The 24159-nt window shown below is 46.5% G+C and overlaps 1 protein-coding gene across 1 annotated transcript in view; it reads right to left on the reverse strand.

Moving 5' to 3' along the window:
- Positions 1-24159, reverse strand: part of LOC138293639 (carnosine synthase 1-like) — a 205572-nt gene that overhangs the window by 120343 nt on the left and 61070 nt on the right. The window contains exon 4 of the mRNA XM_069232927.1: positions 10354-10443. Within this exon, the coding sequence (XP_069089028.1) occupies positions 10354-10443 (90 nt within the window). The remainder of the gene's footprint in view (positions 1-10353; positions 10444-24159) is intronic.

The raw sequence follows: 24159 nt of genomic DNA on the forward strand, positions 1-24159 counted from the left end.
CTTACCTTAAAAATTAATTGTTACTCAGGCACAATTGTTGTTTAGACAGTAGTTGTTCAGTGCTTAGTTGTAGAGACTTTTTTAGTTGTTTAGCAGTAGTGGTTCAGGCAAGTAGTGGTTTAGACCTGTTGTTCAGGATGTTTCCCCAGGAAACCATATGGCCTAGGGTTGTAACTTTGCAGATTTTCTAGCAGCGCTGACTCACTCTGGAAGTTGACAAGTGGAAGCAGAATTCCAGGGGAATAATTAATGTATTGTGTACATCAATTATATATTATCCTTAAGGCCATTCAGCACTTTCTTGGGGAGAAGATCCTGCCACCTGCTAATTGGATATGTTTTGCTGAGAGTTTCTGTCACATAATGTACCTACATTGACTTGGATTAGGAAAAACAAACACGCACATTCACACACTCATGTATTACACATTGTGTAATTACAGTTAGGACTGGGTTTCTGTAGGAAATAGATTTTTTTGTTTGCTAATAACTTTGGCGCAGTTTGACGAATCTTGCCAAAACTTGAAAAAAAGCTTCATCTTTCTGGTATGTTTTGGGGTTCTCCCTGAACTGGAGGCTGAGAAAAGGGGGGTTCCCAATAGGGGTGGGTGGAACTTGTGGAGTTTTACTCTGCGGAATTCAGCAGAGTTACATAAAAACTCTGTGAGATTCCATGAATTTCTGCCCTCTCCTAGCATTTAGTAGCGTTAATTATGGCCTTTGCCTAATGTTTAAGAGGCAGATTCTGTTTAAGGAGTTGGGCCCTGGTATAAGTTTAGACTTTCTTGGTCACGCTGTGAGAAATTTGAAGCAGAGGAACAAACAGCAAACATGTTATTTAGAGGATATTTTGTGCAGATTCTTTAAATAGTGCAATATAAATTAGCAAAGCAAAAAAGGGCATATTCAGTGCGAATGTGATGCACCCCATAACTACATAGGAGCTGTCGCTCCCCATCATACATAGTGTAAGGGGTCAGGTATCACGAAGATGAATCTTGTGAACATCTATCAAGGCATGCCCTGTGAAGTTACATCAGTAAGTGCCAGAGACGTTATGGAAATGTACGTTTTGTGTTAATGTGAGAAAGATGCAGGAGTGAAGGAGTGAGAAACTTTTTAAACATTATTTCCACTGTCTCTTCGTGCAGCCATGCTGCATTTTCGAGATTGGAGAGAAAACACAATATTTTGTGAAGTAACCAACATTTTTGAAGACTTCCAAAGCAGAGAGGAGAGTGTGTGTGCATTTTTTCTCAGTGTTCATGTAAAAATTATTTGTGAAATCCGACAGACACCTCAGCATGCCCGACTGAAAGCTCCAGTACCCATCTATTTTCAAGAAAATATCAAAGCTAGACCCCTTGGAGAGAGAGAGCATGCTTTAAATGACACCTCGAGGATAATGCAATGATGTTGGCCACCGTGGCTGTGCAGGTTATTTTAGTGATATCAGTTGCACCTGCCCAGGTTGATGCAGCATATCCGTAAACCGCCACTGTTTGATCATCCCGCACTGTAGATGGCATGAAATGGAGAACAGTGGCACCAGGGACAACTTAAGGATTTGGGGGCCTTGAGTCCAACCTATTTTAAGGGCCTTTGCTCAGAACTGCCTTGAATTTATGATCCAATTTGGCTTTTTCATGTCCCCTTTGGCCAGGTCACTGACAGTGCACATGCACACTTGTGGAAACTTTAAATGATTTGACATCTAATATTCAGGGATAGTGATGTGTGTTTTCAATATTGTAACACAGCAGCAGCTCACTCATATTACTGCAAATAATCTCTGTGATCAGCTGTCATTTCTCATATGGGAGGTCCTGCTTTGACTTAAGAGGATTTTTTAATGGATGTTGCATTAAACATTTCTCTGCAACATTTCTGTAACATACTCCCAAACATAAATCAGAAATAAATCAAAGGCAAATGTTGTTGAAAAAAACCTACGTTTATGAATCATTCAAGGTCAACAGGGCCGGACTGTGTGGAGAACAGAGCCCACTTTGTTCATGTCTTAAGACCTCTCTGAGTGGCACACTCGATGCCCCAGTTTGAGGAGGGTGCTTGCCCACACACTATTCGCATTACAAGTTAAACCATTCATCACGAGAAATCAACACATATTTTCATGCCTGCCCTTTGAAACACTTACTAGATCTAGGCAGTGAAAGTTAAACTACATCCCTCGCACCCGCATAGCTCAGATTGTGAAACCTCGCAAAAATGAGGCTAGGCACTGACTCCGGGCCTTATAAATTGTCTTGCGCTTAAGTGGATGTGGGTGGCCTTCTCCGCCAGTGGAATTACACAGGCGGGCCAATAAATTAATGGTGTTTATTTCTCTTTTTCAACAAGTTAATCCGGAGTGGATTTCCATCCACCTTGGGCAGGGGTGACACCGTACATTTATGCGTCAGGCAGGGGCGAAGCTTGGTCATAAGATTAGGGGGGGTGAGTGGCAGATTTTACAACAATCACCTTGGCATATCACGTTTAAATACATTACACGATAAGCAAGGCACGTGAGTGGGGCTTAGGGGCAGTGAAAAGGGAGAGGAACACTGACTGGTAGGGGTACCAAGTGAGAAAAAAACAGTATTTTGTAAAATAACCAACATCTTTGAAGACTTTCGAAACAGAGAGAGGGAGAGAATGTGCGCGCGCTTCTGTCAGTGTTTATTTAAAAAATCCTGGTAAATTCCGATAGACACTTCAACATACGTGTCTGAAAGCAGCTGAACCTACTATTTACCAGAAAGTACATTTATTAGGGGGTGTAACCCCCCAAACAACGGGGTATCTGAGGCGCGCATGCTTCATTCGCAGTTCCTCCGATTGGTGCCCTTCGGTAGCCAGATTTATTTTCAATAAATGCCATTGTAGAACAGCACAAATCAGCGGTGGGCAACCGTATTGTACCAGGAGGTCGCCCCAGGTGCCAAGTTAACTGGGTTGATAAATTAGAGAATAAAACAAACCAAAAAAAGTCCAAAAAAACAAAATTTAAAAAATGTCCACAGTGTCGATTGCCTGGCTCTCTAGGGGTGCCACTTGCTACCACCACGTAGTCTGTGACTGCACCTGACCGACAGGAGAGATAGGTTTTACGCAAGTTTACTACACAAACCAGTGATATCGTCTCTTCTACTCTTGCAGAAAGAAAGACAGCCATGCAGGCTATTTCAATCAATCAGTATTGTGTTGAGAGCAGATTATCATCCCGAGGAGCATTGAGGCCCTGGGGTGTAGTAAGCCTTAGTCTAAGAGCCAGGTTTTTAGTTCCCTTTCCAAGTTGGTAAGAGAGGGGGGAGGTTCGGAGATGGAGGGGGAGGTCGTTCCAGGACTTGACGGCGAGGTAGGAGAAAGAACGACTTCTACTGCGTTTCTGTCGGATGTGGGGGATGTCTAGGCATGAAGATTGGAGGTGTTTAGTAGACTGGTGGAAGGTCAGAGTTGGTTGTCCAGGATGATGCCGAGGTTGCGGGCTCAGTTGGTGGGGTGTAGGGGAAGGACTGAGTGCCAGGGGCCACCAGGTGTCGTCTCTAGGGGCAGGTGTTGTTTCCAAAGATGAGAACCTCAGTCTTGTCTGTGTTGAGTTTCAGGCAGTTGGGTCTCATCCAGTCAGCGACATTGGTCATGGTGTTCTGTAAGTTGCATCAGGTGGTGGCGGTGTCTTCCGTGAGGGAGAGGATGAGTTAGGTGTCGTCTGCAGATGATGTTGATTCTGTGGGTGCGGACGATGTTGGCCAAAGGGGTCTTGTAGGCGTTGAAGAGGATGGAGCTGAGAGACAATCCCTGGGGAACTCTGCAGATGCTGTAAAGAGGTAAAAGGAGGAAGGTGGATTCTTTGTGAGCATACTGAGAGGAAGGAGGAGATCCACTTGTGGTTGTTTCTTCTGATGCCAATGTGGTGGAGTCTGGCAATAAGGGTATGGTAGGATATGGTGTTGAAGGCCGCTGACAGGTCGAGGAGGATCAGGGCAGCTGACTCGCTGCAGTCGAGGATGGCTCTGATGTTGTCGGTTACGGCTATTAAGGAGGTCTCAGTGCTGTGGCTAGAGCGGAAACCCGACTGGGTGGGGTCGAGTAGGGTGTTTCCTTCGAGGTAGTTGGTCAGTTGGTGGTTAATGGCTTTCTCCAGGACCATGAATGGGAAAGGGAGCAGTATAATAGGCCGGTTGTACTTGAGCTTACTGGGGTTGGCGGAGGGCTTCTTTATGAGGGGTTCAACCTCGTGTGTTTCCAGGCATTGGAGAACGTGGCAGTGGTGATGGAGGAGTTGAGGATGATGGTGAGTGAATTGCCGATTTACTTCTGTCGTAGTTTGAAGACGTGGTGGGGCAAGGGGGCCAGTCAGAGCTCCAGAGTAAGTGGAGGTCATGATTGTTCTGGTGATGGATGTGGTGAGAGGGGTCCAGTTGATGAGGTGGCTGTGGAGTTGTCGGTGAAAGTGAAGAAATGATTGAGGTCAGAGGGCTGCTGGTTGAAGTTACAGTAGATGTCTGCTATCTTGTTGTGGAAGTGGTCTTACAGGGAGTCGCAGAGGGCTTGGGTGGGGCAGATCGTGGTCTTGGTGGCAGAAGGGTGGGAGAATTCTTTCATGATGCTGAAGGGTTCTTTCGTATGGTTGGAACTTGCGTCTAAAAGGATGGTTAAGGTGCCCTTTTTGGCTTCCTTGAGATGGTGGTGGTACTTGTTGAGCACCACTTTGAAGGTGGTGTGGTATGAGGGGGTCATTGTCTCTCTAATCGTTTGTGTTTGAGAACCTGGAGTTCAGGGGTGAACCAGCTGGCGTGTCTGGTAGGTCTTCTGGTGCTGGTCTTTTTTCTGGGGGCGATAGTGTCGGTGCATTTTGAGATCTAGTTAGAGAAGTTTTGGACATCTGTCTGGAGGTTGTTGGAAGTGTGGGCTCTGTTGGTGGAGATGGCGGGCCCTCCAGTTGGGTTCAGTGATTTTGTTCTAGCTGCGGCGTGCAGGGGTGGGGGCTGTGGCGCTGTGCCGTGGTGGGCCTGCGATGGTGATGTGGACGATGCTGTGGTCCAACCATGTGAGTTCAGTGGTGTGGCTGAATTTAATTCTGTCGCTGGCTGTGAAAATGGGATCCAGTATGTGTCCTCCGCAGTGTGCTGGGCTGGTGACTAGTTGCATAAGAGGGTGGCGGACCTGGGGTCATTGGGATCGTCTAGGTGGAAGTTCAGGTCGCCGAGGAGTATGTAGCTCCTGGAGTTAATTGCTAGGGGGGTGATGAGTTTGGCGATGGGGTTGCAGAAGCTGGTGTGGGGGCCTGGAGGTCTGTATGAGACGGTTCCTCAGGCAGTTGTGTTTGCGTCAATTCTGATCTCTAAGTTGAGGTGTTAAATGACAGATGAGATGTCATTTTCTGTGGTGGTGCAGTGGAGGGTCTCCTTGTGGATAATGGCGATGCCTCCTCCATGTTTGTTGGTGCAGTCCTTGTGTGGCATATTGTAGCCGTGGGGCATTGAGGTCACGACATTGGGGGCTGAGGATGGTGTGAGCCAGGTCTCGGTGATGAACAGCAAGTCGGGTGTGGAGGAGGTGATGGTGTCCCATATTTCAGTGGCGTACTTGCAGAGGGATCTGCCGTTGAACAGAACGCACTGGAGCAGTTCCATAGGATTGGAGGTTGGCTGTGTGGATGTTGCTGCAGGAGAATCAGCAGTGAAGACAGGTGAAGCGTTCATCTGTGTGTCTAGGCGAGGAAGTGCAGTAGTTGTTGTCGTGGCCAATGGGGGTCAGGGTGAAGCGGTTGGCAGTGGTGGGGCAACTGATGGCTTTGGAGCCAGAGTTCCTGTGCTGGGCGTGGTCCAGGCACAGATGGGCTTTCCTTTTGTACACCTTTAGCGCGCCAGCAGCGAGCCTGCTGTGCACGGCTGCAAATCGGCCTGCGTGAGTAGTCCTGGAAGGGGGCAGGTCAGCCGGGGAGGCTGGAAACGGCAGACGCAAAAAACAGCGGAAGGGCAGGGTGAGCGCAACCAGGGAAAAGACGGGTACTGGAATGCCAAAACAATAACTCACAAAACTAAAAGCAATACAGAACAAAACAACAAAATCTCACGGAGGGGTGCTGCAGGACTGAACCCACCAATGTAGAATCACTAAGACGTAGGATAGTACAATATGGGGGGCAGTAACAGTGAAAATAACAATTTGCAATTACAGTTAAGATTTACCAGTTACAATAAAATTTCACTTTATATAAACTGCATATAGAGCTTCTGGGCCTGGGCAGGTTCTATTTCATCTAATAACTGCTTTGCTTTATAGTTATCCTTGAACTGCAAGAAAACATCTGTTAAAAATCCCAGGGCTGCCCTTATCACTGATTACTCAATTTAAGCTGTTTGAATCTCCTCTTAAGAGCCGCTTTAGAGATCAGAGGAGAACCCCCTCACAGGGTCATACCACAGCCTATTGTTCCCCATCCTCCCCATGGTCTCTCTAACATATTTTATTCAGGGAAGGTCACCTGATCGCGGGAGACTGAGAATCTCTTCCAGGCCTTGTGGATAGGAATACAGCTCAGAGGTTACCAAGACCATTCTCCAATACAAGATTGGTCTAACAGCGATCCCCTCAGAGACTGGACTGAGCCCCACATCCAGCTTTAGAGGAAACAATGGAGTACTGACCTGGAGTCTCAGCAGCTGCCTCAAAAATCGATTCTCTGAGATCTCCAGAACATTGATATTGGTGTGCCCCCACAGCTCTGAACCATACAGTGCACTGCCTAGTGCTTGGTGAGAATATATTTGAATCACTGGGGAACCTGGTTTAAAGAAAGAGCCTCGGTGAGCTTTCGTCACCCCCCAACAGTGCGCTCCAATTTGAGTCTGCGCTTAGAGATGTGTACTGCCCAATACGTTTGCTCATTAAGGGTGATCCCAAAATAATCAAATGTTTGGACCCGTTCCAAATGGATCTCTTTCAAGAAAGGATTAAACACCATATATTTTGTTTTTACCAAATTGATTTCCAACCCATTCTGACTGCAAAAGCTACTAAATTCATCTAAGATTTTCTGGATCCCCATAGGTGACTTAGACAAGAGAAGTGTGTCATCCTGAAGCATTAGGGCCGGCACCTTCATGCTGGCTAATCTCAGTATGTTCACACATGTTCAAGCGGGCTGCTAACTCATTAACATACACCGTAAAAGGAGTTGGGGCAAGAACACAGCCCTGCCTAACACCATGATTGACTGAAAATGGCTCAGTCACTTCTCCCAACCGGCCACATCGGACCTGGGAAAATTCTGCTCGTGGAGCCTCACAATGATCGCAAGGAGGCACACTGGAACTCCCATACGAACTAGCACTTTCTACAGTGTATGTGTCTAGGAACCAAGTCGCAGGCCGATCGCAGGTCTACAAACGCCACATACAATCTTCCATCCTCAAGGACAACATTTTTCCAGAATAATCACTGGAGCCTAAATACTTGGTCAATGGTAGATGTGCATCCACAAAAGCCTGCTTGCAAGGAAGTTTAAATATCATTGGCCACCATTCCATTCCTGTAGCCTTTCTAAAATAGTTCTACTGATCAGTTTTTGTGTGGTATCAATAAGACGAATAGGTCTATAATTGGCTGGCAAAAAAGGGAAATCTTCTTATAAATTGGTATGATTTTGGCCCTTGCCCAGGATGGGAAATGGACATCCCTTTTATGATAGCGTTGAATAGTAGAGCAGACTACGGACCCCAGGCATAAGACTGCCAGAAACAAGTCTCCAGGGATCTTGCTGATCCCTGGTGCTTAGTTGGGGACAGTCTTGTTAATGGCCATGATCACTTCCTGGCTCGATATGGAGGGGCAGCCCTCAAAGCCAGTAGCTTCCCATAGGGCATCCATGAGGGTGCCCATTGCATCTGTTGATAGATAGAGCACTGGCTCTTACTATCAGGGAGTACAGGCCGGAGAAATGTGTAATCCAAACATCAGTCGCAACTTTACTTTCAATGAGGGCGCTTCACTTCATACTCCCAGTGGCCACTAGGTTCCAAAAAATGTGATGGTCACCCTCTATTGTGGCGGCCAATAAACCCTCCCATTTTCTTGGTCCTAGTCCTTCTATCCTTTACTGACAGCCTTTTTGTATGCCGCCCTCCTAACTTGTATCACACTTCTATCCTGTGATTTAACTGAGGCTATTAGAGCAAGCTTGGCAGCTTTACAGGATCGATTGATCCAAGAAGAGTGACCTTTCTTAACTCACAAAAATTTAGATTCCACAAAGAAATAGTTTGAGGCCCTCAAACAATTGTTTATTAATTTCCCCAATCCTTACTAGGCATGTCTACTGGTCCAGAGCCAAGTCCAGATTAAGCAGATCTCCCAGGCTGCCCTCTACCAGTTTATATATTGACTCGACTCGCTCCAAGGAGTGTACCATTGTGGTCCATTTAATTCTGCACTGATTTGTTGTTTATTGGTGTCTGTTCTTACAGGGTTCAAAGCGACTAACTGAGCCTTTACAGATTGGGGAATCCATATCAAGAACTAAAGAATTGTGGTTGCTGTCATGTCTGGGTGTTAATATTATATCAGTAAGGTGGGGCCATACTCTAACATCTACCAGTATCTAGCCTATTAGACTAGTGCTCTGGACACGATTAAAGGTATGTTTCCTTCTCCCATTGCATGCACAAACACTGATTTAGGGCCAGAGCATTTACTTGTAGAGCTAGCGGGGACCATCTTTTAATGGGTGGGATTGCCAAATCCCAGACAGACCAGACCCTGTCTTCCTCCTGCGTAAGATCATTGATGCTGACAACCAGGGTCTCAAATTGACAAGTAAAATTCCCACCCACTATTTTACAAGCTCCCTCTGGCAAGCTAGTCAAGTGAGCAGAGAGTAGTTCAACAGTAGGTAATTCCTGTCTAATTCCACAGGTCTCAAATGGACATTATATACATAGAGGACTAAATTAGATGGAAATGTGAGAATTACCCATTAAAATATCACCTGATGCTATCGCAGTCTCCGCTGCCACACACCCAAGAGCGGAACTGGCCCAAACTGCCAGACCCCCTGAGGGTCTACCCCTGCTCCTTGCTACTGCTTCTTCACTATAGGTTGCATGGTTAGCCAGGTCTCTTGGAAGAGGCAGAGATCAAACGGGTCTATGAAGTGGACCCAGTCCGAGTAATCAACTTTGGAGCCCAATCCAGCAACATTCCACAAAAGTATCCTAATCGGGGTTGGGACTGAGTTTCACCTAACACTTCAAAGATCCTTTCCCTGGTGGTCGCCTTTTTTATCAGTCAATGAGTTTTGGATCTAGGATGTGGGCACAGGCCTGTAGCTCCCTTTCTCCACTGGAATCACTCCAGTAGGGAGGTAAGTTTGGAGGTCTGTCTCTGATTCTATCCTAACACCGTTCTCATAGTCGACCTGGGGCTTGAGATGTTGGTCGACTTGGATCACTTCTATGATGACCTGATGGGGTAAGTGTATCTCTCTCCTTCTTCCCTCTTGACCTTGCCTGGCCTTACAGCACCCTTCACTTTTTGCCACCGGGTAAGGATTGCATCCCAGACCACTAGCACTATTGAGTCAATCAACTCCTTCAAGCACAATAAATCGGTTGGAGGTGGGAAAACTATATACCACCTTGTGGTATTGTGGACCAGTAGGAGTTAAATCAATGTCAGTGGGGTGAAGGGGTTAGAACATCAGCCTAACATAAGAACTATGTTTGTAGAAGTAGCCTAGAGGTCAGACCACAATTTTCAATCCCCTTTCCTGGCATGGTCAAACAGCAACTTCCATACAAAATGCATGTCTTTAGAACTGATAATTACACAGTCCCCTGGTAGATCCACCAGTCCCGCCCCAAGCCACTCCATCCTATAGTAAGAAATAGCTTGTTTGCCATAGAGTGGGGGGTGGGGAGTTCTTGTTTCGGACTAGCCAGTTTAGTGATTAATGAACAAGCTCCTCATGTGATTCTCTCTGACCCTCACGCAAATGTGGAACTTCATCCAGAATTGCCACATAAGGACAGGAAGCAGGAGGTAGATTGATCATGGGGAGTTTTTGACTATGAGGCAGACCACAGGACCCGGGAGTCCCATTGCGGTTTTCTTTCTGGAGGGATTGTTCCCCTTGGAGCCTCCCTTCAGTGAATATGAAGAAAGCTTTCATTCCCATTGCATCCTATGAAGTGACCTGTGTTTTATTACTGTTTGTACTGCACACCAGATATGACATTTGTTTTGAATGATTTGATATAATTACTTGACTACACCTACAGTATACATTATCTGACAAGCTATGTCCACAGACAGCAAACTCTGAGCCTGTACATCAGCTCTCCTCACCTGGACACAGGTTTCCTCCTTCCAGCAGGAGGGACAGGAAGGTGGATGGGGCTCCCAGGATGCAGATTGTAATGTCAGACAAGGTGAATCCTGAAACAGAGAATGAACATATTAGGCCCTTTACCTGCCTTGACCTGGTCAGTGTGTCTGTACTATAAATGTTGGGCTACTGCCCAGAGAATGTATGAACAGTGCACTGCTGGGGCTGTCTACGGTGCTATGATGGGCTGTGCTGTTGCGGTGCTGTCCATTGAGTTAAGAACTGGTATACTGGTGGAGGTGGTGTCCGCAGTGTTAGATGATGCTGTGCTGCTGGAGGTGCTGTCCATGATACTAAGAGGTGTTCTGCTGCTAGATTTGCTGTCCATTGTGTGGACAGTGTAGTGCTGCTGAAGGTGGTGATGGACTTGGCAGGGTTTTCCTGACAATCCCTGTGCATGGTAAATACAAGAGATGGAATTCCCAGTTGCAAAAAAGTGAACTAATACTGATACACACTGCGTCTGCAATTGTTTGGAGGTTAAAGGTGACCACCCCAAATCTGCCTCTCCAGCCATTAAAGTTTACAGGGCTAAAGCCCAGGCTGCTGCACTGTACAGAGCAGAAATCGGGGGGCTGCAAATTCTCAAGGGATATCATCAAAGGAGAATAGTTTCTTGAGATCTTTTTTTCAGCCTTCCTCAGTGTACATCAATTATTCCTTTATTTTTTGACACCGTCCTAAAGAGGGTCAGTGACCTGGCTGCGTTAAACCCCCTTTTATACTGGGCTAGACTGTGGTCTACCCCAGAACTTTCCCATTATAGGGTAGTAGCAGAGAAAGTGTTGAGTTTGTGTAAGTCCAGCCTCCCACCTTGGTTCCTACATGTTAAACTCTACCTTCATGACTTAGGCTTGAGAGTGTATTGGAATAATACCTTGCTAATTACTCCCAGTCCCAAGGCTGTTATAAAAGATGCCTATTGCAATAGTATTATCATTGGTCCACATGATAAGGCCAAATCTGGGGGTAAGGTGGCTGATTTCTTATCCTTCAAGCCTACACCCACCAAGGAACTGTGCATGGACATGGTCCAACCTCCCTGACTCACACATTGTTTATTACATTCAGGTTGGGGTCACTATTAGTACACACAGGTATAAATAGATGGAAAGCCCATTGTATTGGGTCACCAGTGTGTGTATTTTGTAATTATAGGATTGAGGGTGTTGAACATGTCCTATATTTTTGTCCTGCACATGATAGGCTGAGGCGGATCTGGCTTAAACCACTCTGTGGTTCCATGGGTGTCAGACGATACAAGGAGGCCTATCCTATTTTACGGTCTGACACTAGCCATTTGTTGATATTCGGCAATAGCTGATACTTATATGTGGTGTGGCTACTCAGGAAGAGGGTGGGAGTATTGTTCTGGAAAAAAATATCTAATTTTTAACATAAATGCTCTTTTTTCCCTCCTTTTACACACTGCTTTTGATTGGTTAATTTCGTGGGCGCATCGTGTACTGTATTTTCCAACTTGCACTTATTTCTTTCCATCGGCCTATTTTATGCAGTTATTTATTTTTGTCTCACTGTTGTTTAGTATTCCTATTACTTTGCTCGTTTTAATGAGAATGGTTTTAACTTCAATTGTTTTTATGTGAAATGTTTATATCATAGACATCTATTAATCTATGTGATGCTTGATAAAATTGTTTGTCTTATTTTATGGGTCAGTACCTGAAATAAACAGTTTTGATGATGATGACTTGGCAGGATTGTTCCTGACAATTCCTGTGCATGATATATACAAATCAGGGCTCCTTGCATGTTAACCATGACCGCACTAATCGTTTAGATTGTGCGCGTGGAAGTTGTAGGTCCAAGGGAACTAATATTTGGAAATGTGATAATAGCTAACAGACTGTGTGAGATTGACATATTATTTCATGAACATGCAGACATTAATCCTGCTAACAAAAACAACAAGAATACAGGAAAGAGAAAATCTTCCATCCTGGCTGCCTTTCGGACATGTCTTTAACTGAGGCAGTGTTCACCAGTGTTCACGCAGGAGTACAGATGCATATACAATTTCCCCCTCCTCCCTTCCTAGCAAATAATTGAGGAAGATGATCTAAAGAGGCCAAGGAATGAGAGGGGGACATGAACACTTGCTTGGGAAGAATGGCAGAGGGCTGATATTCACCCACCAAGCTTGTCGGAGGTATGCAGGTTTGATACCTGGCTTGGCATAGTGTAGAAACAGATGATGTGACAACTCTGCCAAACCCATAACTGGGAGGCTGACAATAATGTAGGTATAAAGATAGGCAGTGTTTAGACTAATTACAAAGTAGGAATGTTTGCAATAAATGCTTTGGGGTTTTCTAATGTTCGTTTTCTTTTATAAGATGGCTGCTAAAATACTATTAATAGTTCTTATCATTATTATACACAAGGTGTGTATGCTGATTGCATATAATAAATAACTAATCATTATAAACACCACTTGTTTCAGGTATGTACTACTTTCAGAGATCGGGGTAACAGCCAGCGCAACTACACATCACCCCAACAAATAAGAGTATATCTGCCTGGGTCTAAATCTAGACATTATAGAGAAGAAGGAGGGATGCTAAGCGACTTCCTCATGGGGCTAAAGAAATCTGTTTGAGTGTACCCCACATTTGGGGGGGGGTGGAGTTCACAACAGCGCTGTACAGGGTTTTATAGGAGGTGCTGTGCTGTTGCAGGCGCTGTCGATCGAGGTAGGAGATGCTGTGCTACTAGAGATGCTGTCCAGAGTATGAACCACGCCGTGCCTAGGGAGGTGCTGTCTATTATTATTATTATTATTAATATTAGAGTATTGTATAGCGCTCAGCTACCCGCACAGGGTGGCCCGCTGCTTTGGCAGAAGGTCGGTCCTGACAAAGCGCAGCAGAATCAGGACATCCAGGTCTTCAGAGCTTTACCAATGAAGGTCAGGGAGGTGCAGCTTCTCAGGGCCTCGGGTAAGGCGTTCCACAACCTGGGGCCAAGTATGAGCAGGATCAGCCTCCCTCAGGTGCCCGTTGTACTTTAGGGACTGTGCTGAGGACCGATTGCGCGTAGGTACTACCAGCTTTAGAAGATACTGCGGATCGGCACCTGGCCTAGCCTTGTTGATGCAGCATAATGCTCTAAACTGTATCCGTTCTCCTACTGAGCGCCAGTGAAGCTCGCGGGGAAGGCCAACACCGAGGTGCGTTTTGAGCGATGGGACAGGAGCCTGGCGGCCGAGTTCTGGACTACTTGTAGAAGTCTAAAGGAGACCGTATCAGCCCCAGATAGTAGATGTTTCCGTAGTACGGCTGAAGGTACTGTCTATGGGCTTGAGATATGCTATGGGACTGGAGATGATGTTCATGGTATGAGCACTACTGTCCTGCTGGAGGTTCTGTCCATGGTGTTAGGAGTGGAGCGGTGCTATTCTCGATATAATCTCTGCTGATGTTTCCTGAGAGATGTAGGGGCTACAAAGCTCATACACCTTTTCACCGTAGTGCAAATGTGTGAGATGTCTAGGATACGTGTTGTATTAGGTCACCCTTCCAGTACAAAATCCTATGCTTAGACAATGTGTTAAACATTTTCCACGTTGGATGTGTGCTGTGCTACTCATGGTATGAATGGCTGGATGATCTACTCATGGTATGAATGGCATTGTGCTACTTGCAACGCTGTCTGATATGTTAGAGGGCACTATGGTGCGGATATGCTGTGCATGAAGAAATGCTGTGCTGCTGGGAGTGCTGCTTATGGTGTTAAGAGGTGCTGTGCTGCTGGGAGTTCTGCTTATGGTGTTAAGAGGTGCTGTGCTGCCGGAGGTGCTGGCCACGGGATCAATAGTGCTGTGCTGCTAGAAGTGCTGCTTATGGTGTTAGGAGGTGCTGTGCTGCCGGAGGTGCTAGCCACGGGGTGAACAGTGCTGTGCTGCTGGAAGTGCTGCTTATGGTGTTAAGCGGTGCAGAGCTGCCGGAGGTGCTGGCCACGGGATCAATAGTGCTGTGCTGCTAGAAGTGCTGCTTATGGTGTTAGGAGGTGCTGTGCTGCCGGAGGTGCTAGCCACGGGGTGAACAGTGCTGTGCTGCTGGAAGTGCTGCTTATGGTGTTAAGCGGTGCTGTGCTGCCGGAGGTGCTGGCCACGGGATGAACAGTGCTGTGCTGCTAGAAGTGCTGCTTATGGTGTTAAAGGGTGCTCTGCTGCTGGAGGTGCTGGCCACGGGATGAAAAGTGATGTGCTGCTGGGAGTGCTGCTTATGGTGTTAAGAGGTGCTGGCCACGGGATGAACAGTGCTGTGCTGCTGGGAGTGCTGCTTATGGTGTTAGGAGGTGCTGTGCTGCCGGAGGTGCTAGCCACGGGGTGAACAGTGCTGTGCTGCTGGAAGTGCTGCTTATGGTGTTAAGCGGTGCTGTGCTGCCGGAGGTGCTGGCCACGGGATGGACAGTGCTGTGCTGCTAGAAGTGCTGCTTATGGGTATTAAGAGGTGCTGTGCTCCCGGAGGTGCTGGCCACGGGATGAACAGTGCTGTGCTGCTGGCCACGGGATGAACAGTGCTGTGCTGCTGGGAGTGCTGCTTATGGTGTTAAGAGGTGCTGTGCTGCCGGAGGTGCTGGCCACGGGATGAACAGTGCTGTGCCGCTGGAAGTGCTGCTTATGGTGTTAAGAGGTGCTGTGCTGCCGGAGGTGCTGGCCACGGGATGAACACTGCTGTGCTGCTGGAAGTGCTGCTTGTGGTGTTAAAGGGTGCTGTGCTGCCGGAGGTGCTGGCCACGGGATGAACAGTGCTGTGCTGCTAGAAGTGCTGTGTATGGTATTAAGAGGTGCTGTGCTGCCGGAGGTGCTAGCCACGGGATGAACAGTGCTGTGCTGCTAGAAGTGCTGTGTATGGTATTAAGAGGTGCTGTGCTGCCGGAGGTGCTAGCCACGGGATGAACAGTGCTGTGCTGCTGGGAGTGCTGCTTATGGTGTTAAGCGTTGCTGTGCTGCCGGAGGTGCTGGCCACGGAATGAACAGTGCTGTGCTGCTAGAAGTGCTGCTTATGGGTATTAAGAGGTGCTGTGCTGCCGGAGGTGCTGGCCACGGGATGAACAGTGCTGTGCTGCTGGGAGTGCTGCTTATGGTGTTAAGAGGTGCTGTGCTGCCGGAGGTGCTGGCCACGGGATGAACAGTGCTGTGCCACTGGAAGTGCTGCTTATGGTGTTAAGAGATGCTGTGCTGCCGGAGGTGCAGGCCACGGGATGAACACTGCTGTGCTGCTGGAAGTGCTGCTTATGGTGTTAAAGGGTGCTGTGCTGCCGGAGGTGCTGGCCACGGGATGAACAGTGCTGTGCTGCTAGAAGTGCTGTGTATGGTATTAAGAGGTGCTGTGCTGTCGGAGGTGCTAGCCACGGGATGAACAGTGCTGTGCTGCTAGAAGTGCTGTGTATGGTATTAAGAGGTGCTGTGTTGCCGGAGGTGCTAGCCACAGGATGAACAGTGCTGTGCTGCTGGGAGTGCTGCTTATGGTGTTAAGAGATGCTGTGCTGCCGGAGGTGCTGGCCAGGGGATGAACAGTGCTGTGCTGCTGGAAGTGCTGCTTATGGTGTTAAGCGGTGCAGAGCTGCCGGAGGTGCTAGCCACGGGATGAACAGTGCTGTGCTGCTAGAAGTGCTGCTTATGGTGTTAAAGGGTGCTGTGCTGCTGGAGGTGCTGGCCACGGGATGAAAAGTGATGTGCTGCTGGGAGTGCTGCTTATGGTGTTAAGAGGTGCTGTGCTGCCGGAGGTGCTGGCCACGGGATGAACAGTGCTGTGCTGCTGGGAGTGCTGCTTATGGTGTTAAGAGGTGCTGTGCTGCCGGAGGTGCTGCCCACGGGATGAACAGTGCTGTGCTGCTGGGAGTGCTGCTTATGGTGTTAAGAGGTGCTGTGCTGCCGGAGGTGCTGCCCACGGGATGAACAGTGCTGTGCTGCTAGTAGTGCTGCTTATGGTGTTAAAGGGTGCTGTGTTGCCGGAGGTGCTGGCCAGGGGATGAACAGTGTTGTGCTGCTAGAAGTGCTGCGTATGGTATTAAGAGGTGCTGTGCTTCTGGAGGTGCTGGCCACGGGATGAATAGTGCTGTGTGCTGTGCTGCTAGAAGTGCTGCTTATGGTGTTAAGAGGTGCTGTGCTGCCGGAGGTGCTAGCCACGGGATGAACAGTGCTGTGCCGCTAGAAGTGCTGCTTATGGTGTTAAAGGGTGCTGTGCTGCCGGAGGTGCTAGCCACGGGATGAACAGTGCTATGCTGCATTAAGTGCTGCTTATGGTATTAAAGGGTGCTGTGCTGCTGATGAAGGGCGTCGAGCTGCTGCAGGAGCTTCGCTTTGTGTTTTAGAATGCTGCACTGCTGCCCATGCTGTGTATGGTAATGAGGGTGTTGTGTAGGTGCTCTTGATAGTGCTACGAGTGCTGTGCTGATGCACGTGCTGTCTGTAGTGTTAATGGTGCTGCACTGATGAAGGTCATTTACAGGCACTCTGCTCCCTGGGGGCTGCCCATGTTCTTAGTTGCTGCTGCATCGTGAAGCTTACTAGCTAATTTACTTGCATTTGTTTTATAACAGATTACTCCATTCGAGTCCAGAAGAAGGCTCTTTAGTGACCTGTTACATTGCTCTAGAAACACACCTTGGAACATACATTAGCCCGCTGCCATCACCAGTGCGGAGCCAAGAAGGCTCGCAGAGAATGCTCAACCAGCCTCAGTGCCAGCCGTGAAAACAATGTTATCACTCCGTTTTAGCAGCCAATGGTGCCTGCCATCCAGAGACGGATTTGGTAGAAATCACACCACTGGGTGGAGTGGGCAGTGTGCCCTTCCCCATCCAAGAGGGAATGTAGGGGCTACAAAGCTCATACACCTTTTTACCGTAGTGCAAATGTGTGTGATGTCCAGGATACGTTTTGTATTAGGTCACCCTTCCAGTACAAAATCCTATGCTTAAACAATGTGTTAAACATTTTCCACACTGGATGTGTGCTGTGTGGTGCGGCACACATACAACAATGTTTGAAATGTTAGGAGAAAGTAAAACATTTCCCTGACTTTGCGCTTGCCTGAAGGAGGAGTTACTATTGACACAAAGGTAGGCCTGACAATCTTTTGTAGATATGGCTTTGCGTCAAAAACAACGATTAGTAGCAGTGGAATGTCCACCAGCCACGGAACGTCCCTCTGATACAATGTAGTGCAAAGTGCTATTTGTACTACAATAAAGGCAGATTTCCAGAACAAAAAAAGTTTCTGCTGGAAATATTTTATCAAGGCTTTGTGACATTTTGCATGTTTGTTGTCTTGCTTGTTTTAGAACAAAGGACTGACTAAAAATCAATTTGACTACTTGGGCAGGTCCCTCGGGTACAGTTTCTGATTTGTGCTTTCTAGAAATCACACGCTTGAGGTCATAAACAGCATTAAATGGCCAATTCTGCTGCTCGCAGAGTTGTCTGGAAACAGAAAGTAGAACGTTTAGAAAGTCTGCACTGTCTCACCAACTCATCTACCTTGTGTATTCATGTCGACTTCAGAAGAAGCCCTTCATCACGAGTTGGAAACAGCATTTCACCAGAACAACAAAGCTGGAAGTTATGTTTCAGTTGAGGTTTGGCATAACTTCTGATACTTAAAAACCTTGCTGCTGTGATCCACCCAGAAGCCATGTTGTTGAATGCCTAGGAGATGAGCTGCCCTGACCTGGACAAATAGCACAAGACCCACCTGCCCCAGGGCTTGGAAGACAGCTTGAGGAAGTGAGCCTGCAGGGAGCTGTGCCAAAACTGGCATCTGCATCACTTGAAGGTCGAAGACATGTTTTGACCACCGTTGGTCTGTATCTGTTGGTAGTCATCTGATGCCCATTGACCCACCTGACTTTGTAGGAGCCCATATTATTGTTGCCTTGGCTAAAGAGAGACAGAATTATTTTTTCCTTTCACTCAGCAATTGGTTATGTCCTCTTCACTCGAGGACTAGTTGTTTACAGCCCAGAAATGTTTTTAGCCAACAAGCAATGACTATAGATTTCAGAAATAATGGCATTGGGCATCCTACGCTGGATTTTATTCAATTGGCAGGAGCTCCATTGGATCCCAGAAGGCAAATGAAAGGGAGGCAGGCCAAAGAACACCTGAAGGCAAGCTGTGAAAACCCCAATGAAGACTGAACCACGACTGGGGCATGGCACAGAAACATGCCCAAGACAGACCGCAGTGGAGGGCCCTCGTTGCTGCCATACATGTCTGCTGGCACAACGGGCAGTAAGTAGGTAAGCAAATAAGCAGACATAATTAGACTTGTGGTGGCTGGGGGGGATTAACATATTTTAAAGATCAACTGAACTGCTTACTTTTGCAGAGTGCACCTGTGCCTATCTGTTGAAATTAAAAAAGTGAAGATAAAATATTGATCAGAGAAATGGCTGCTGTGAAGGTGGGTCAGAGGGGAGCTGCACTGGAAACGTGCAGGCGAACAATGGTTCGAAGAGAAAGGAGAAGTTGTTTACAAAGATTCAACTCATTCAACTCAACCCCATTTTGCTTCACATTTGCAATAGTGAAATTCATTGGCACTCAAACTGAGAGAATGGTACTGGGTCTAGCAATGTTTCACATAATCAGGAAGGGGTAGCCTCATGCCCCGCCGAGCCAAGGGCTTCCTACATCCATCAACACCTTCCTGTAAGAAAGTGCCCCTTTTGGCATGGTTACCCCATGAACTTTTGCCTGATATTGATGCTGAGTTGACTGGGAGTGTGTTGGGATCCTGCTAACCAGGCCCCAGCACCAGTGTTCTTTCTCTAAAACTGTATCATTGTTCCCACAACTGGCACACCCCTGGCACACAGCTAAGTCCATGTAAAGGGTACCAAAGGTACTAATGGCTCTGTGACCATGAAGGGTCCCCAAGGGCTGCAGCATATACTGTGCTACCCTAAGGGACCCCGCACCACGCACACTGCCATTGCAGCTTGTGGGTACTGGTGAGGAGAAAAAGGTAAAGTCGACATGGCATCCCTCTCAGGGTGCTATGCCCACCAACCACTGCCTGTGTCATAGATAAGTCACCCCTCTAGCAGGCCTTACAGCCTTAAGGCAGGGTGCACTCTCCCAGAGGTGAGGGCATAGCTGCATGCGCAATATGCCCCTACAGTGCCTAAGTCCAGATATTGTAAGTGCTTGGAGTTTGTCATTACGAACACCTCAACTCCATGATGGCTTCACTGAAGACTGGGATGTTTGGTATCAAACATTTCAGCACAATAAACCCACACCAGTGCCAGTGTTGAAGTTATTGAACAATGTACCCAGAGAGCATCTTAGAGATGCCCCCTGTATTATAACCAACCCTTTAGCGTAAGTCTGCCACTAAAAGACGAGTTTCTGACCCTATAAGGTGAAGGCGTTTGTGCCCTCTGGAGCCAGTAACAAAGAAGAAGAAGAAGAAGAAAAAAGAAAGAAGAAGGACTGCTAAGCCAAACCCCCAGCAGTGAAGACTCCAGACAACCGACTGCACTACTGGCCTGTCTGCAGCTTCAAGGACTCTGCTACCAAAAGGCGACACGTCCTGCAGGACCAGCAACCTCTCCAAACCCCCAGAGGACTACCTGCCCACCAGAGGACCAATAACTCCCAAAGACAGCGGTCCTGTACAGAAGAAACCCTCCAAATGAACTCCAGAACTGCCCTGAATCCGTGAGTCCTGCCCACTCTGCAACCTATACCCACATAATCTGTTCAGGTGGCCCACCGGTCCAGAGCAGGTCCCCAAGCGATTCCACCCTTGTGTCCACCATGGGTTGACCCCTCCTGACCAACACAACAACACCTGTAGGTTAAATTCGGAGGACTCCCTAACCGCGAGAGAACCGGACGAAGATTCCCGATGCCTAAAGGTACCCCTGCACCGCAGCCCCCTGGCCTTGGGGAATCTCCTCCTTGTCTAGCCTGTGGTTCCCTGAACCGACCCCCTGGATCCAGCCTGCAGCATCTCTGTGACCCCCAGGGTCCCTCTATTGAAAAGCTTTGGGAACCCGACACTGTGTAGGCACCCTGCACCCAGCCGCCCCTGTGCCGCTTAGGGTGTGTGTTTGGTGATGACCTGTGGTTCCCCCCAGTGCTCACCTAAACCCCACCAGGTCTGCCCTCCGACGTCATGGGTACTTACCTGCCAGCAGATCTGTTTCTGAGTGCCCCCAGTATCCATAGGATCCCATTTTAACTCTAACTTCAACTTTGACCTCTGCACTCAGCCGGCCCTGTATTATTGGTGGTGTAAATTTGGGGTCATCCTGAACCCCGAACATTGGACATCCCAACCCCCAGAGACTGGAACTGTAAGTCGAGTACTTACCTAGAAACTGCACTAACACTCCCCCCTCCTCCTAGGACTGTTCGGAAAATTGCACTGTCCACGTTTAAAAGGGAAAAGTGTCACTTGCCTGTAAACCGTTTTCTTTGCCAAATTCAAACAAAGTGCTATTGATACATACATATGTTCGATACTTACCTGCAAATGTACTAACCATACTGTTTTTAAAAAAAACATTTTTTGGACAGAGGACTACTTTCTCGAATACTTTAGTGGCCGCAACATTTTTGTTCATGTTGCAGCTAGTCAGTCAATGCTCGCTCCTGTGGGAGCGAGGTGGTCCATGGGTAAAAGAGCCTCCTCAGCCAATTAGAAAGGCATATTTTTTAAAGTTGTGCTTGTGGGACTCTTGCAAGAGTCTGAACCAAGATTTAGCTTCTTTACAAATTTGGAGTAATTCCGTTCAGTAGTTTGGCTGAAAATTGCATGAAAATTTTGCATATTGGGACCCCCTAACTTTTTCTCAGCCTCCAATTGACGGATAACCCCTAAACTTTCCATGAAGGAGCTAACCAAAAAAAAAACACTTTTTAAAGAAAGTTTTGTGAAGATTTGTTAAACTGTGCCAAATTTTTTAGCAAACCAAAAAAACATTTCCTATGGAAATGCCATACTAACTACAACACCCAGTGGTGACCGCCAATGGGTAATATTGTACACACACTCAAAATGGCCACCTTTATAGAAAAAAGTTACGAAGAAAACATAACATAAAAATGTGTCAAATGTGGAGAATCTATCATACTCACAAGGTGCATCAAGATTATGTTGGACAAATTATCCAAAGGGTTGAAAACCCCTGACCCGCCCCCACTTACTACAGTGATTTACAGATGATTCCTACAAATTGTTGCTCATGCCCAGCCATCTTGTCCCTTTATATTTAAAAATAAATGTACTATGAACCGTGTTTTCTCCTTTCTGCCATGTCTAAGAAGTCTTTTCTCAGTTCAGTCTTTTTTCAAGGTCGTATTAACTGAAGATAATATCCCTGCAATCTTTTCACATGCTACCATCCATTGGAGAGTTGCAGGCCAGTGAAAAGGAAGCCCCAGGGCACAGAAGGACCTATGGGTTGAATTATGTCTGGAGGTCATCTTGAGGAAGTGAGCCACAATAGAGCCAAGAGAACTTTTCAGTACATCAGGCCAGAATTAACCCAAAAACCTTGACATCATCCAGTCGGACAGGACCTGCAAAGATCTTTACAGGACAGCAAGGGTGGGAAGTCAGCATTACCACCAGGCACACTTTTTGACTTTGTGGGAGGGCATGCCCACCTCTTTCCGGTCAAAAAAGACACAGATTACTATCTTCACACTTGGCATTGGGGTATTTATCAGTTCACTGTGGTTGGGCACCCTGATTCACACATTTTTTTAATTATTCTTTTGGCTCCTCCAGTGCTGGCGATGTGATCTGAATTTGCTTTTGAAACCTAAGCATAAGCTACACACCACAAGAGCCAACAGGTGAAACAGTGGTTGTTCATGTTCTCTGCCAATAATACTAGCAGACCACCTTGGGCATGATTGTGCACTCTACAAATACAATTCTTAGGTTAATAAACGCAATGCCTTATTAGTATGTGAGGCCATGCCACATCTGTGGTAAATTACAACATGGATGCTGCATAGTAGTCACTGGCTGCCCAGGATTACTGGTGTGCAATTTGTTTTTGCAACCTCTATATGGAAAATGTTGCATCCACAAAAGGTTTATAAGTTTTTTGCTTTGCTGCTTCTGTGTGAAAATTATTTCTCTATGCAGTTAAAATAATATTGCAGTGCAGAAAAAAAGTTGCTCGCTAGATTATTTGGGAAATTTCTCAACCTTCTTTAAGGGATAAAATTGTGAACTTTGCAAAACTTTATTGGCAAAAAAAACCTTCAGACAGAAGGCCTCAGAAAGCATTTGTAGTCTGTAATCCACGGGGCTGAACTGACAATGCACAACACGTAAAAAACATGAACGACAGCAGGCTACTTTCAGAAATAGATGGACTAAGTGGTTCTCAGTGGATTAGAACAAAAACAATTGAGAAAAAAGAACATTGTTTCAGGGTCATATATGATTTGCTTGCTACAGAAAGTAATTCTTATTTTTGCACCAGATCCTGAAATATTTTGTACATTTTCCTCAACAACAACAAAATGTTGAAAAGCTATGACTTGTTCTGTTTATGCAGCAAAACTATTTTATTTAACCCCTTTGCACCCAGGTCTTTTCCCCTTCCTGTGCCAAGCCTTTTTTTGGCTATTTGGGGTAGTTTGCGCTTAGGCCCTCACAACCTTTTCTCCACGTAAGCTTCCCACGCCAAATTTGCGTCCTTTTCCCCCCAACATCCTAGGGATTCTAGAGGTACCCAGAATTTGTGGATTTCTCTGGAGGAGACCATGAAATTGGTCAAGATACAGCTACGATTTCGTTTTTTTTCAAAAGAAAATGGGTAAAAGTGCTGCAGAAGAAAGCATGGGATTTTCCCCCTGAAAATGGCATCATCAAAAGGTTTGTTGTGCTAAAATCACCATCTTCCCAGCTTTCAGGAGCAGTCAGACTTGAATCAGAAAACCATATATTTCAACACAATGTTGGAATTTTACTGGGACATTCCTACAGAAAGAAACAGCTAAAATAAAAAAATATTGAAATTGAGGTGAAAAAAAGATCAATTTCTGTTGACATTTTCTTCTATAACTTTTTCCAGCTATGGCAGATTTTTGAAAGCAATATACCATTACGTCTGCTTGACTCTTCTAGTTGCGGGGTTATATAGGGCTTGTAGGTTTATCAAGATCCCTAGGTATCCAGAGCCAATAAACAAACTGCACCTTGCAAAGGGTTTTCATTGTATACCGGGTTTACAGAAATGTATTTGGTGAAGGATAAAGAGTGAAAAATAGGTATCAACGAAACCTTTGTATCTCCAAATTGGGCACAAGATAGGGTGTTAAAACGCAGTGGATATTGGCATATCTCTGAATTCCGGGGTACCCATACTAGCATGTGAATTACAGGGCATTTCTCAAATAGACGTCTTTTTTACACACTGTCTTACATTTGGAAGGACAAAATGTAGAGAAAGGCAAGGGGCAATAACACCTGTTCTTCTATTCTGTGTTCCCCCAAGTCTCCCAATAAAAATGATACCTCACTTGTGTGGGTAGGCCTAGTGCCCGCAACAGGAAACGCAACATGGACACATCACATTTTTACATTGAAATCTGACGTGTTTTTTGGAAAGTGCCTAGCTGTGGATTTTGGCCTATAGCTCAGCCAGCACCTAGGGAAAACTAACAAACCTGTGCATTTTTTAAAACTAAAAAATGTCAGCAGGTTCTGTTACCCAGAATCCTTTTCAAACCTCACAATTTGGCAAAATAATACTTTTCG

The sequence above is a fragment of the Pleurodeles waltl genome, chromosome 4_2 (genome assembly GCF_031143425.1).
Source record: "Pleurodeles waltl isolate 20211129_DDA chromosome 4_2, aPleWal1.hap1.20221129, whole genome shotgun sequence".
Classification (NCBI taxonomy): Eukaryota; Metazoa; Chordata; class Amphibia; order Caudata; family Salamandridae; genus Pleurodeles; species Pleurodeles waltl.